The sequence below is a fragment of the Magnolia sinica genome, chromosome 15, assembly GCF_029962835.1.
Source record: "Magnolia sinica isolate HGM2019 chromosome 15, MsV1, whole genome shotgun sequence".
Classification (NCBI taxonomy): Eukaryota; Viridiplantae; Streptophyta; class Magnoliopsida; order Magnoliales; family Magnoliaceae; genus Magnolia; species Magnolia sinica.
The window spans coordinates 19,710,137-19,725,430 of NC_080587.1; the positions used below are offsets into that span (position 1 = coordinate 19,710,137).

The following is a 15,294-nucleotide window of genomic DNA, read 5'->3' on the forward strand; positions in this document are numbered from 1 at the left end:
GAGAAAGCTGATAAGCAATAGCGACAAAAGGTATTCGAGGTGGGCGACCATGTTATGGTCCATCTATGCAAGAAGAGATTTCCTACCGAGACCTACAACAAGTTGAAGAATAAAATGATTGGAGAAGTACAAATCTTCCAAAAGATCAATGACAACGCTTACATTGTTAATCTTCCGGATGACATGGAGATCTTGCATACTTTCAACATCGCGGACTTAACCGAGTATCATGAACCAAAGCAGGATGAGAACTCGAGGACGAGTTCTTTTGAAGTGGAGCGGACTGATGTAGAGCAGGTCACAAATACTTTCATGGTCAAGATGGATCAGAGAAGGCCTGACCGGAGACGGAAGTGATCAGGCTTGTTAGAACCTAAAAACAGTCGTATCTCACAAACCGAAATGATTTTTTCGACGTATCATATATGATTTTGGGGTAGGAGAAGCTAATTTAGCCAACCAACCCCATTACACCAAGTTACCCATGCCCAAATTGTGAGATTCCATCATATCAATGGTCGAAAGTCCGTTTTATTTTCGTTATTACTATAAATAATAAGTTTTAATTCGATCATAACTTTTGATCCTTTGAGTTTTAGATTTGTGCCCAACATGAAAAGGGATTAGAAAAATTAAGAGAATAACGCGATTAGGCCAAATTGGACACTTATTATTTTTAACGGAAAACCATGAAGTCTAGTAGGAATCATAACCGTCTATAAATAGTAAGTTTACTATTTATAGCAAGTCACATTTTTAGGGAGTTTGAGTTAGAGTTTGATTCTAAAACTTCATCCTAGGTTGAAGTTCATTATTTAAAGGATTGTATTTCCGTTTTTTTTTTAAATCATCAATTAATTTATTTTGAACTATTAGAAATTATTTCTATTTTCTTCCCTCGTGGATTCTTGAGGAATCTCTGTGGTGAGGAGTCTACAGAAACTTCATAGATTCGGAGTAGTTATCCTTGAGGTAGACGGTAATCGACCTCATCGCGTCCTTCCCTGCATCATCATGTTAGTGGGTGGGCCCAAAAATGAAGCAGATCCAAATCTTTGGTTGGCCACATTGAAGAAAACAATGCAGTTTGAATGGCCACAATTGAAATCTTCCTACGGCCCACCGTGTTGTTTATATGCCATCCATATCGACCATAAGGTCATTCCCACCCCCGGAAATCATATGGAGAAATGATTGGCGGGGTGGATATTTCAAAAGATTATTGGGCCTCATAATTGGGCCCACTACCTGAAATGAGCAGACAAAAATGGCTGAGAAGGTGTATTTCTTAAAACATCAAAGTGAATGCAGATTAGGTACGACGCCCACTAGGACCTAGCTAGAGATGGACCATCCTCTTGGGAGCTATATGGGGCCCACCTTGAAGTATGGGTTATCTATGTCGTCCATCCATTTTGCCAGGTCATTTTAGGGCAAGATCCCAAAAAGGATGCAAAACAAACGCTCAAGTGGACCACACTACAAGAAGTAATGGTGACAATGGCGCATAGCGTGATGTTTATTTGCAATCCAACATATTCATAAGGTCACATAGATCTAGATGAAGGGACAACATAAATATTAGTTTGATACAAAACTTATTTAGTACCCAACAAGTTTTCAACAATAGGTGTTGAATCCCCATTGCTTCTTGTAGTGTGGTTCACTTGAGCCTTCTATCTGCCTCCTTTTTGTGCTCATACTCTAAAATGATATGTCAAAATAGATGGAAAGTGTATATAAAACACATATATCACGGTGGGCCTTATAGAGCCCCTGTCAGGACCATCTGTCTCTAACTAGGTCCTGGTGGGGGTAGTACCCAATCTGCATCCCATCAGTGTAGGGCATTTATGTTTCAAAGGTGCACTAGTGTAGTTTCAACAATGGGAGTCCAATACCATTGTTTAAAGTCATGTGGCAATTGAGTGTTGGATCAACGTCATATTTGGGCCCACCCCTTAATGAGCTAGCAAAATTGGTAGAGGGGCTGGCTAGATTTCTTAAAAACATTACGCTGGCCACATGAGTTTTTGGAGCTCCTCTAAAGGTGTTAAATACCATCGTTTTGAGTCATGTAGTCTACTTGAGAGTTGGATTGCCTCATATTTGGGCCCACCCTCTAAAATGAGCTAACAAAAATGGTGAATAGGTTGGATTTCTCAAAAACATGATGGTGGGCTACACGAGTTTTTGGAACCCCTCCATTATAACATTGGGTGTTCAATACCACTATTTCAAGCCATGTAGCCCATTTTAATTTTGGATCTTCATCACATAGGGCCTACCAACTAAAAATAAGTTGGAAAAACTAGTACATGGGATGGATTTCTATTACGGCGGGACACATGAGTTTAATGAGCTGAAGAAAATGGGGGTGGGATGAATTTCTCAAAAATATCATGGTGGGCTATGAATGTTTCAATGGTGGGCTAGTGTTGTTTCATCCGTGGACCGCATGGATCCGATTTTCTATTTGGATAGGCAGCGTTCTGTTAGTCAAAAGTCAAATATGGAAAAAGCCGCTGTTTTTTCAGAAAGAGTTTAAAATTGGGCCATTTTGGGCTTATGGCCCAAAAGGGAGGTAGCTGAATGCGAAAATCTCTAAAATCTATGTCAAGGTTGACCAATCTCTTCTCATAACCAGTCTCTTTTTCTGAGAAGGATTTCTTTGAATCAAACATGGAATTCCTTCGTCACTTGCAAGGTCATTAGCTGCTCGGCATGAATAGATTTTTAGATACGGGCCCACCTGAATTGGTCCTGATTGTGCCGGATGATTCCCTGCCCAAAGTGATCATTTGTTCCTTTTATACATCTGTATTTTAAACCTTAGAATTTAAGCAATGCATCTAGGAGTCAGAGAGCAAAAAAATTGCGCTAGTTGTCACAGTGAAGTCGAAAATTCCAAGAGAGGCTGTAGATGGGATTGTTGTGATTGTTTGATCATTGAGGCTTTTGGGCTGTGGCCCATGATTGACAGGGCACATGAGATCAAGCATACATGTCTATGGTTGTACCTCGAATTGTATCCCATCACTAAACCCAGGACAAAAAAAAAAAACACAAATGGGTCCCATCAAGTGACCAGTTACAATCACGGTCACCATACATCTATGGTGGAGACTGCAGTGAACACAATTTGAGGTATTCTAGCCTGAGAGCTTCCTTTCCTATTGAAATATGATCAATTAAAAGAATCCTGCTTTCTCAAGGAAATTGGCTCTTCACATTGATGTTATTAAAGCAACAACATTGGCATCTTGGTGCTTTCCGTTGGCTTTCTTTTATCTTTCTCTTTTTATTCCTTTTTCTACCACTTATGGAAAATGGCATATAGGCCCACAGTTTGATTATTTTCCATTCCACATTTATCACCATTTTCAGTTCTTTGACATTTTCACTGCACCAAGAAAAGATGGCAGAAGTATTTCTCTCCGCTCTTGTTGAGACAATGGTGGGGAACTTGAATTCTCTACTTCCGCAACAGTTTCAAACAGCACGGGGTGTCAAGAAAGAGTTGGGGAAGCTGGAGAGTACATTGTCAACGATCCAAGCAGTACTTCAAGATGCAGAGGAGCAGCAAGTGAAGAGCCAGGCACTGAAGAATTGGCTAAAGAAGCTTAAGGATGTGGCCTATGATGCAGATGACTTGATAGATGAGTTCTTAACTGAAGCTTTTCGGCAGAAAGTGAGGACAGGGCCTGCTATGATGAATAGGGTTCGCAACTTCTTTTCTCTTCCGAACTCACTTGTATTTCGCCTGAAGATGGGGAGTAGGATAAAGGAGATTGGGGAGAGATTATGTGCAATTGCAGAGGAGAGGAAGTTCCATTTGAGAGACGGAGCTGTATATCCGCCGGTCAATACTGAAGAGAGACTGCAAACAGACTCTTTGATTGACTCGGAAGTTTTTGGCAGAGATGAAGATAAGAAGAAAATTGTAGAGTCGTTGATTCATGTTGGTACTCAAGAAGATGTCTCGATCATCCCCATAGTCGGTATGGGGGGCCTTGGGAAGACCACACTTGCACAATTTGCTTATAATGACAAGAGGGTAGAAGAGCATTTCGAGCTAAGGATGTGGGTTTGTGTGTCGGACAATTTCAATGTGATGAGGGTAATAAAATTAATCATTGAATTAGCAACTGGTAGCAAATGTGATCTTGAAGGCATGGAATCACTGCAGCGTGGCCTCCAAGAAAAGCTAAGTGGGAAGAAGTTTTTACTCGTGTTGGACGATGTGTGGGAGGAAAATCCTGAGAAGTGGAATTCACTGAAAAAATCTCTCAGAGGTGCTAGGGGTAGTAAAATCATAGTTACTACCCGTAGTGAAAAAGTTGCTTCAATCATGGGCACTCTCCCTTCACACCATTTGCCAATATTATCAGAAGATGATTGTTGGTCTCTGTTCAGGCAACGGGCATTTGGGCATGAAAGACAAGAACATCCAAACCTTGTAATACTCGGAAAGGAAATTGTGAAGAAGTGCCAGGGTGTTCCTTTGGCAGCGAAGTCACTTGGAAGCTTGATGTACCTTAAAACAGAGGAAAGCCAGTGGTTGTTGGTCAAAGAAAGTGAGATTTGGGATCTACCTGAAGAAGAGAGTCACATTTTACCTGCCCTAAGGTTAAGTTATTATCATTTGCCATCACATTTGAAGCAATGCTTTGCATACTGCTCATTATTTCCAAAAGATTATAGAATCGAGAAGGAGAAACTGATCCAACTTTGGATGGCCGAAGGTTTCATTCAATCATCAGTCAGAAGTAACCACATGGAAAACATCGGTGGAGAGTATTTCAATAATCTATTATGGCGGTCCTTCTTTCAAGATGTTGAGAAAGACAATGATGGGAATATAGTATGGTGCAAGATGCATGACCTCATGCATGATCTTGCATGCTTTGTTGCAGGGACTGAATGCTCGATTGTGCAGGTCGAGAATGCAGAGAGCATCCATAACATATCTCGCCGTTTGTCCTTGGAGTGTGGGTATAGCAGGAAGGTCCAAACATTCCCAAAGGCCTTAAAGAAAGTAAACCATTTGCGAACACTGCTTCTGCTTGAAGGAACAAGTTTCAGCATCCCTCGTAATCATTTTGTACATTTCATGTGCTTACGCGTGTTAGATCTAAGCAAAGCCAATGTTACTAAGGAGTTGTTGGCTTCAATAGGAAAGTTGAAACACTTAAGATACCTTGACCTGTCTTATACTAAAATACAAGCCCTTCCTGAATCCATCAGCACCCTTCACAATTTGCAAACCTTGAGACTCTTGGAGTGTGATTATCTTGCAGAGTTACCCAGGGACATGAGCAATATGACTAGCTTAAGACATATTGAAATCAGTCCACATCTGAGATGGACCCATATGCCAGCTAATATGGGAGAATTAAAGTTCCTTCAGACCTTGCCAATATTCATCATTGGTCAGGATAGAGGATGTGGTATAAAAGAGTTGCAAGGCCTAAACCTTCGAGGAAGCTTGATTATTCGAAACCTTGAGAACGTGATGTGTAAAGCAGATGCCCAGGAAGCAAAATTGAAGGAGAAGCCAAACCTTCAAAAGTTGTACTTTTCATGGGGTCAGGATATTGATCTTAAGTTGGCAGGAAATGTTGAGGAAACCCTTGAAGGTCTCCGACCACATCTGAATCTCAAAAGGTTGGAGGTCAAAGGGTACGTGGGTGTCAGATTTCCACATTGGATGAGTTCTTCATTGCTTTCAAATCTGGTTAAAATCTCACTGATAGATTGCAGAAGATGTGAACAGCTCCCCCAGCTTGGCCAATTACCATTGCTTAAGGTTCTTGTGATACAGGGAATGGATGCTGTGAAATCTATTGGCAACCATTTCTTTGGTGACAATGTTGCAGAGGGATTCCCGTCACTGGAAAAACTCACGTTGGAAGATATGCCTAATTTAGAGGAGTGGTCAGGGTTCAACGGAAGAGAAGTACTCCCCTGCCTTAATGAACTATCTGTATACAGATGCCTAAAGTTAACAACACTTCCATGCCTTCAGTCTCTAAACGAATTGACATTGAATGATAGTAACGAGATGTTGTTAGGTTCAGTGGCAAACCTAACCTCGCTTTCCTACTTGAGGATTGAAGATTTCAAGGAGCTAAGGTCGTTGTCGGGTGGGTTGTTCCCAAATCATACCCATCTCTTGATCCTAGTAATTTCGGGATGCCCGAAGCTTGAGTCTCTGTCGGGGGAGCTTGGAAACCTTGTTGCTCTAGAGTCTCTGACTGTTTATGATTGTGATGAGCTGGTATCATTGCCGGAGGAGTTACAAAACCTCACCTTTCTTCAGAAGCTACGTATTCAAGAGTGCAAAGGTCTAACATCCTTGAGACTACAAGGCTTGAGCTCTCTTAAACATCTTATTATTGAGTATTGTGAAAGCCTAACGAGTTTGATGGGGAGCCTGCAACACCTCACTGCCTTACAATCCTTGTACATTAATAACTGTCCGGAGCTGGCTTCTTTACCAGAGGATATGCAACACCTAATGTCCCTTCGACATCTTACAATCTCCGACTGTGATAAGTTGACATGTTTGCCGGAAGGGCAAAAACATGTCACAACACTGCAAGAGTTAAGTATATGGGGATTGAAAAGTCTAACAGCTCTGCCGGAGTGGATAGGAAACCTCTCCTCGCTTCAATATTTGGACATTGAAGATTGTCATAAATTGGGGTCTTTGCCATCCGGGTTGCAACTCCTAGCAAATCTCGACCGTCTAAGTATCAGAGATTGTCCCCAATTAGAGAAGCGATGCGAGAAGGAGAAAGGCGAGGATTGGCGCTACATAGCACACATCCCAAATGTCCAGATTAGATATACCAAATCCGGATCCGAATCCGAATCCCCGAGAGGAGGGCAAGGGTGTGGTCGTCTGTTGGGGTTGAAGAGGAGATAGCATCAATGCTCTCCTTCCTTCCTTCATTCCTCTTCCTTCACTTTGTAAGTGTCGCAATTCTCACTCAAACCTATCTGTCTTTGCTTTTCTATTTTCCTTTAACTATTAAGTAGCAGAAAGTACTCGGTCTGTTTGACTCGGTGTACAAGTTTTAAACTGTGGTAAAAGCGTATTGATACGCAGAAGCTGCTGTTTGAAATCTTCGCGGAAGAGCGAATTTCATCTCGCTCCACCTCATAGAAGTGAAAACTGTGAGACCGACCATGATGTAAGTGTTGCATCTACGCCGTATTCGCGTATGAACTACACATCATTCCATAAAATCCAAATGATTGGTGTGAGTAACTCCACTAAAAATGCAAAATCAAAGCTTTTCAGGTACTCTGCAATAAAAATGCCAAAGTTATTATTTGGAGACTTCTTATCATTTCAATTAATTGTAATTCAGGAGTGCGATGGAGATACACAGGGCATCAAGAACTGACAATTCAAGAGCTCATAATAATAGAAGGCTAACGCTACCCATTGATTGCATGGTTGAGGTTATTTTGTGGATAACCAGTTCAAATCTAAGGTAATTGGCTTTAAGATTATTCATTTAAATCGACTAACATTAAGTCACTAATGCCTGGGTCTAATAGTGTGTGTGTGTGTGTGTGTGTGTGTGTGTGTGTGAAAAATAATGTAAGTTATATTATTTGATCCAACTATCATAAAGGCCGACCATGGTTTTACAGCTAGAAGTTGTATTTTAGGGTTTTTTTTTTTCTTTTTTTCTTTTTTTCTTTTGACTTGTTGGAATTCAAAACATAGATTTAAAAAGAAAATTGTGAAAAGAAAACATCACATCAGCATAAAATTCTTTCTTTTTCACGATTATATTTTGGATTCCACCATGCAAACAAACAGGTAGATCATCCTTTTATGGACATTGGTTGTTCTGAGTAATTAGATCAGCCAAAATTCCATGCTCAACAATTATACATTGGAGGATGTTATTATCCATTAACAGACCTACCATCATTATACAAAGTAAATTCCAAGGAACTATGGGTCCCATTTATGCAAACTGAAAACCAAACGGTGTCATACAATTCCCTGTCTATACATTGTCAACCACCTCCATTTTTGGTAGATGCATTGTATGGTTCCTAATTTCTTTCTATGGTTAACTGATTTTTTTTTATAGCAAACAGAACATTTAAACACCATCATTTCGTTGAGGAATGCGAGTGGGAGTAGCGCAAATGACATGGTGAAGGGGCCTAGCATCACACGTGAGAATGTGGCACTCTTGTGGGAGACTGAACAAGGCTACTGGTGATTGAACAAAAAATCAGGCCAGTCTGCTTATCAGGTGGGTGACATGTCTACTTGAATGTGAAGCAATGGTTATTTTCTTTGAAAACTTTTCATTTTTCTATTACTAGTTTGGTGCAACCGATATGTGGACCACACTGAGTTTCGGAAGTTCATATTCGCAGTGGAACGTCATGTTTACATGATTTGAGGTTTGCTAAGGAGGCACTCTCCCCTTCTGTCTCACTATGTGATGATTTAGACTGTTCATCTAGAAGTTCACACAAAAGATGGTCCACACATAGAAAATCGTAATTGTATAAAAGCAACTTGAAACAATGGTACATATGTTATGGGACCTGGAAGATGTCATATCAGTGAGATTTCTATCATGTGGGCCATATGTTATAGGACCTAGATATATGGTTTGCTTCATCATAGCATGGAGTGAACGGGCAAGCTAATTTGGTGATCCTTGCTAATATATCTCATTTAGTACTACACTGTCAATAGATTAATAGTCAACTTCTCTATTCTTTTTACTTTATTTCGAACTCGTTTTCTTTTTCTTTTTTTTGCTGATATATTTCTTAGACATATTCCAGTTCATGTCGCATTCTGTTGTAAGAAACTTTGGTTTTGATTATCACAGCCTATCAAACAGTGTTGGAAGGATGATTGACAATTGATAACCTACTAGCAGCGGTATCACAACTGCTTGTACCATAACAGTTTTCCTGCCAACATGCCACTTGTGTAGGAAATCATTACTATGAAAAAAATTTTGCCCTCCTTATAAAAAATTAGGCTGATCAGATAAATAGGTGGGTTAAACCTGTATGCTGAGTAAGACTGTCATCTGTCCATTGATTCCAATGGTATGGCCCACCTGATGAGCGGACTGGCCTGATTTTTGTGCTCTTCTTGGTGATGCCTACCATTTTCCTAGTATTGCTGCCTGTTATAGACAAGCAGTATGTACTACACTGGCGGGATACAACACAATAAGTTGTCGTACCTTACCTGTAGGTGATCGGTTCTTGGGATGATTTCTTAAATTGTTATATGGTGGTTTCTTATTTCTGACAGAAGTTCAGGATTAGAGGCATGCTTAAGGTAGGCAGAGACAACATCAAATTTGTCTTTTCAAGCTAATGGGGAAGGGATCCTCAAACAAAGCAAAGTTCTTGGCTATTAGAACTGATGAGGAGCTTTCCGTGAATTGATAGCAGATGGAGACTCTATAATGCTATCTCTTAGGCCTCTAGGAGGTGCATTCCTGCTTTGAAGCCGAATCCTATCTTGAATGAATTAAGGTTGTGCTATAGCTTCTTAGAAATCTCATGTGTAGAATATTCCTAGTAGTTCTTTTAATTGTATTGTTGAATTTCTTGCAAAGGAAAATATTGGGGTTTGCTAATTTCACACGGGGCCCTGCCATGCACATGCAGGCACATATTCCACTCTTACATCTTCTGCTCTAAAATCAGGCCACCAACAAACAAGATGAATGGATGAGTAGAAAAAGTTGTTTGAATGGCCAATTTACTTTATACATTGTGACCCACGTGAGTGAAACTGCCAATTTTCAAGGTACAAATCATCTAAGGGTGTCTTGGAATTTTTCCAAAGTTCTCTTTAGAATTATTTTTCAGTTCTGTTTTGGATGAATTGTTGAAAAGAAAACAGCCCATCATACTCCTCTGAGGGTCCTTACTCATGTCTCGGTGGTAAACTCACAAGAGTCTCAACATCAGGTCATGGGTTTGAGTACCCATTGTGGTGAAATTCCATTGTGGGGTGTGAGTGCGTGTGTAAAAAAAAAAAATGTACTTGTCCTCTGGAATTGTCAATTGGTCCTATGTATTGTGAACTGATTAACTTGAATTCATTGTCTATCTTTTTCATTCTTTTAGGAAATAGTGATTATTTACGAGAACTGTTATTTGGGATTTCATACTTCTGGAATTGTGATTTGTGATTTTTGTTTTTGTAGACCCAATCTGGTAAAATTTATTGCCTCTGTTGTTGTTATTTTTGCATTTGATAAAGGCTACCTCATTCTTATTACATTTTCAATAAAGAGAATTTATTCTTTATTTCCTATTCCTATCAATTGATGTTCGACATGTGATTTCAAAAAGAACAAAACCCTTTCACAAACTTCTTTTATCAAATCAAGAATTGGATTTTGTTTCTTGCTACCTGATTTTGTAGGAAGGATTCCCTTTGTTCTGTTCTTCTACATTTTCAGTAAATCTAGAACCCTCAATTTAAAGAGCATCTCTTCAATTATCCTACTTTCAACATTCATAAAGTGCGAATTAGGTAATATGTGCTCATTTGAGATGTCTGAGTAATGGAGAGATTCTGTTACTGGAAAGAGTTTTGAGATAGGGAAGAACAAGATCAAGATAGAGAGATTGGAGATTGCGGGTTATAGGCAGAACACGTTCCTAAATGATGAACGAAATCTTGAACAAAGTCAACTGTCAATTCTATATGACACAAATATCTTGTTCACATGTTTGCTCATTAGAAAGTTTTTCATCTTCGTTGGATGGAGGTAATTTCTTCTTCCTACATCTTTTTTACGAATGCTTAGAATGGAAATTGCGATCTTGACTAGTTATAGGGAAATTTTTTCTATGTTATAGTTTTAGACTTCTTGTATGTACTAATCATATATCCAGACATCATTAGTTTTCAGGATTTCCTTTCGTTTTGATTATTTTCACAATCTATATGTGTATATGTAATAAGACACTATGTTCTAGAAAATTCAGTGTTCAACACCACCAACACTCAATTTTCTTCTTACATCTAGCAGTATTCATGTACTTTTTGTTTGGGTCATAGTTTAACTATTGGAATACATTTTCCTATTTCTTATGCATATAGTGTTTGGAACCAAGAGGGATTATATGTTAATAAAAACATACTTTGATTGACACCCATTATTAAATACCATGGCAGAGAAGTTTCTTAACTTTTTGGTAAAAACTGTGATGATGGAATATTACACTCTCCTCCACAAAAAACATAAGATACATGCCGACCTGGTGATAATGGTTGGTGTCTATCAGTATGGATTTTAAACTCTTAGTTCCATATTGACCCCATATGAGGTACCATCTAATAAAAAAACATTCAATGTCATTATACATCTGTAAAGACATGTGGGCATGGTGGCTTTTCCACGACCTTGTGTCTAATTCCGTATTTCCTTGTTAGAGAAAATACTGCTGCCCATGTCCAAAATAGGTATACATATCTGTGTCCATGTTGCATTGTTGCAACATTCTTGTTTGGTTACAGCCTACCCCTCTTTAAGTCCTGGATTGTTTAAAATGAGTAAGATCTATTCTAATGGAATGCTTTATTCTTTTAGGCTTGTTTTCTTTCGGTGATTTTAGTAGTCGTTGAAAGATATTCGAAGATTAGTCTCTGAACAAGATAAAAAAAGGTGATATGTTTATCTTGTCTGCAATTAGTAACATAATTACTCATTATGTATTTGTCCGATGAAATGCATTTATGAATACTGAATTCTTTTCAATTACTTGCAACAGGAGTGACCGAATTATGAAAGTTTGATCAAGATATATGCTGTTGTGTTTTGATATAGTCCTGCTGCTTCATATATTCTCTTATGATTCCTTGTCTAATGTTGTGTTTGTACATATCTCTTGACTGGCATTGGCTCCAGAAATCATTCAGAAGGCAGGATCATAAGATTGATGTGAAATCCTTTTTCTGATGAAAGGTAAGAGTTAAATTCAATCACTAACCTAACAGGCATGCTACCTGCAGACACCCAATACAACTGTCTCATGAAAAGTTGAAACATATACTGATGATCCAAGCCCTACATCGCACTGGCCTCATGATGAATGTGTCTTCACCTAGGATTGTATGTCTATTCATCAGGTGAGCCACACTTGTATTGAGAAAATGGATAGTTAAAAGTCACCTTATTAGTGGACTGACCATATTTTAAACCAGGAAGCTTTCACCAAGGGTTAGACCTGATGAATGGATTGGATCTCATACATGTATGCCATATTGACACATGTGAGGGGCCTTCTGTTTGTACTCTGCAGAAGTACAGATACAGGAAGCATTCATCTTAACTCCATCAAATGAAAATTTTCTATACATTGTCTAATATTTTCAAATTTGTGTCTACTTTATTTATATACTATCTCCACTACAGCCAAAGAATTGGGTTATGTTCATAGGAATGTATCAACTTGTAACTGTAACATTCTCTAGAAGTTCAGTTAACAGTTATAGCATCACTGCCTTATGTGTAGGAATTGCAAAATCGATTACAGCTATTGCAAGAAATGCTCACTGATATGAAGTATAGATTGAGGTGCTGTTGTTTATAGCTGGAGTTTCTAGGAGTTAAAAGCTGTTGCACTCTGTGTTTGTATTGCATGCATACATGCACACACATGTAGCCTACATATTTGCGTGAACATGAAGTGTTATATTTATTCATGGAAATGGAAATTCACAGAGTATTATATTTTTTCTTTTATTTATTTTATCAATTGTTGGACCGTACCAGGAAATGTCAATAATGCACTCCAAATCAGAGTAATGGAAGAATCTTTGATGAAATCTCTTTATTCACATCGAGAACACTAGGAAATTCACAGAGTATTATATTTTTTCTTTTATTTATCTTATCAATTGTTGGACCGTACCAGGAAATGTCAATAATGCACTCCAAATCAGAGTAATGGAAGAATCTTTGATGAAATCTCTTTATTCACATCGAGAACACTAGGTAATTCTATCTTCTTTATTTTCAAGATCTATATGTCATAGTTGGCATTATAAGCAGAAGATTTTTCAATATTATCTCTAACAGCTAAGGCATCCAAGGAACTGAGAGAGATGACTTGGCTGAGATAAGTAATAATGGACCTAGACCAATACAATTGTATTAAAAATTAAAAATAGATGAAATACTATTGAACACATGATTTGATAGTTGTACTTTTTAACTTCTAGGCATTTTTACGTCATAAAAATCAACTAAATTTGAAGAGGACGATCACCTACAATCAGTTGTATGCTCCAACCCAGCTTTTGTTCGTGTTGTATATGTACTAAAACTATAAAATATATATATATATATATATATATATATATATATATATATATATATATATATATATATATATATATATATATATATATATATATATATCATATTTTCAAAAGCAAAGTTCTTAGAAAAGGGTGACAGATGCCTTTTGGAGAGCTGATCATGGACCCTTCTTTGCCAATCAACCATTTAAAGCCAACCCCAACTTACTGGGAGAACAGCTAAGATGATGATGGTGATAATATACTCGTAAGCCTTTGCATGTCCGTCTTTTAGATTCTCTATACAAAATGGAGAACAATCTCTGTATACAAAGCTATGTATCATTCCTTCCCATTGAGGCTATAGGATCTATTGGTTTGGATTTTATAGTACTTCAAACAGTAATATTAGTGGAAATATTTTTGAAAATGTTTGGTGATGTCTACAGGGGCATCATTGTCTGCAGTTACCTAATCATGGCAACATATGGAAGCTTAAGTGAAGATATCGACTGATATCGACTTTCGGATGGCTCAATGGTACATGCATGGTTTTCTTAATGCATGTGGATAATAACTAGTTTTAGAGAAAAAAAAAAAATTTAATCCAAGTTACTGTTATGTTACGGAGATGCCGCATACTTGGTGGAATTTTCATATACAGGTCGAACCTCGAACTCCAATTTCCTATTGACAAATGGTATACAATTTTGCTTCTTCTAATAAATACTGTTCTATGAACAGATCTGACCAAACTTCCATTCAATACAACAGCTTGGCTTAGAGAAGCTAGACTTGGTGCCTCTCATCCATGTTCAAGTCTCTGAGGGAAAAGGGGGATACAAGTCGAAGTAAAGGTTGTCTACAGAATACATATTGATTGGAGAATCTGAGCTACCTAATTAAGCTTCACAGTCAGATTATGAAGACCGCACGTATTCTCACATCTATCGCTTGTGGGTGATTGTACAAAAAACATGCGGATAGGAGAATCCTACCTATCTGATTTTCTCTATTGAGTGTAGACGATTGGCTAAATTTTTACAACACCTGTTTGCTTGAACGTTGTTACTCAGAAAAATAGGATTTTCCGATTGATGTGATATTTATACAGTTGCCTGTCAACCATAGGGCTTATAAGATTGACATACCAGATAATACACCCATGAGCCGTGCAGGCCCAGTCAAGCAGTGGACCCATAGGCATAAGATCAAGCTCCAAATTGAAAATGAGTCAATAGGTCTCTTGTTTGTTAAGGGTGGGCAATTTTGTCTTCAAAAGGGATTCTTTAAATTGATCATAGTTATTCCTCATCGCTTGTGAGTTCATCAGCTAGCTAAGCTTCATAAATTGCTTTTGGGAAGGAATGGTCACTTTGCTAGCTGTTTGTAGCTTTATACATGTGTTCAATTAGAAAGACAATGTATGTAAAACAGATCTGCAGTCTGACTCTTATGCTTGTTACAAGTAACCAAACAGGTCTTATGTGTGATATTTATGTTAAGGAATTGATCAGCCATTGTATTTATTGTTTGGCTGTGGATATCTCTGTTTAACCTTTTGCTCATACTATGAAATTTGCTGAGTTCAGTTCAGTGTTGATTCAATTCAGTGCACTGATTCTCTAAGGCTGTGTTTGGAACTTTGGAAATGCAAGTGATTCGAATTGCAAACACAATCAATAAACGATAGAATTGTACCTAAATTTCTGAGTTTAGTTCACTATCACCTTAGTTTAGAACAGTGATTCTACTGAGACTGCATTTAGATACACAACTGATAAACACTCATCTAATCAATAAATGACCTTTTTCTAAGTAATTGGCTTAGTTCAGTTTGCTATCAATTCAATTAAGCACACTGATTCCACAAGGATGCATTTGGAACTTCCTTTATGAAACTAAGTGGAATTGCAAACGCTCACCCAAGCATCTGAATTGTAACTACAGTTTGGTTGTTT

General features: G+C 38.1%; 1 protein-coding gene and 1 long non-coding RNA gene across 3 annotated transcripts; both read left to right on the forward strand.

Annotated features, from left to right (window-relative positions):
- Nucleotides 1–2,929: 2,929 nt before the first annotated feature.
- LOC131226857 (putative disease resistance protein RGA4) lies at nucleotides 2,930–6,931 on the forward strand. The gene has a single exon (XM_058222572.1). It carries the CDS (start codon nucleotides 3,419–3,421, stop codon nucleotides 6,929–6,931), a length of 3,513 nt encoding a protein of 1,170 aa, XP_058078555.1. The 5' UTR covers nucleotides 2,930–3,418.
- Nucleotides 6,932–7,258: 327 nt separating this feature from the next.
- LOC131227508 (uncharacterized) lies at nucleotides 7,259–14,842 on the forward strand. Of its 2 annotated transcripts, XR_009162323.1 has the most exons (6): nucleotides 7,259–7,505; nucleotides 8,121–9,546; nucleotides 9,682–12,160; nucleotides 12,547–12,608; nucleotides 13,783–13,997; nucleotides 14,078–14,842. It is a non-coding gene; the product is annotated as an uncharacterized LOC131227508 (long non-coding RNA). The 2 variants fall into 2 exon arrangements; XR_009162322.1 differs by having other exon boundaries at nucleotides 7,260–7,505; nucleotides 9,682–12,608.
- The last annotated feature ends 452 nt before the right edge of the window (nucleotides 14,843–15,294 follow it).

Bases quoted from the DNA above. Each gene is read 5' to 3' on its own strand.
- LOC131226857 (XM_058222572.1), top strand. From the start codon at position 3,419: ATGGCAGAAGTATTTCTCTCCGCTCTTGTTGAGACAATGGTGGGGAAC.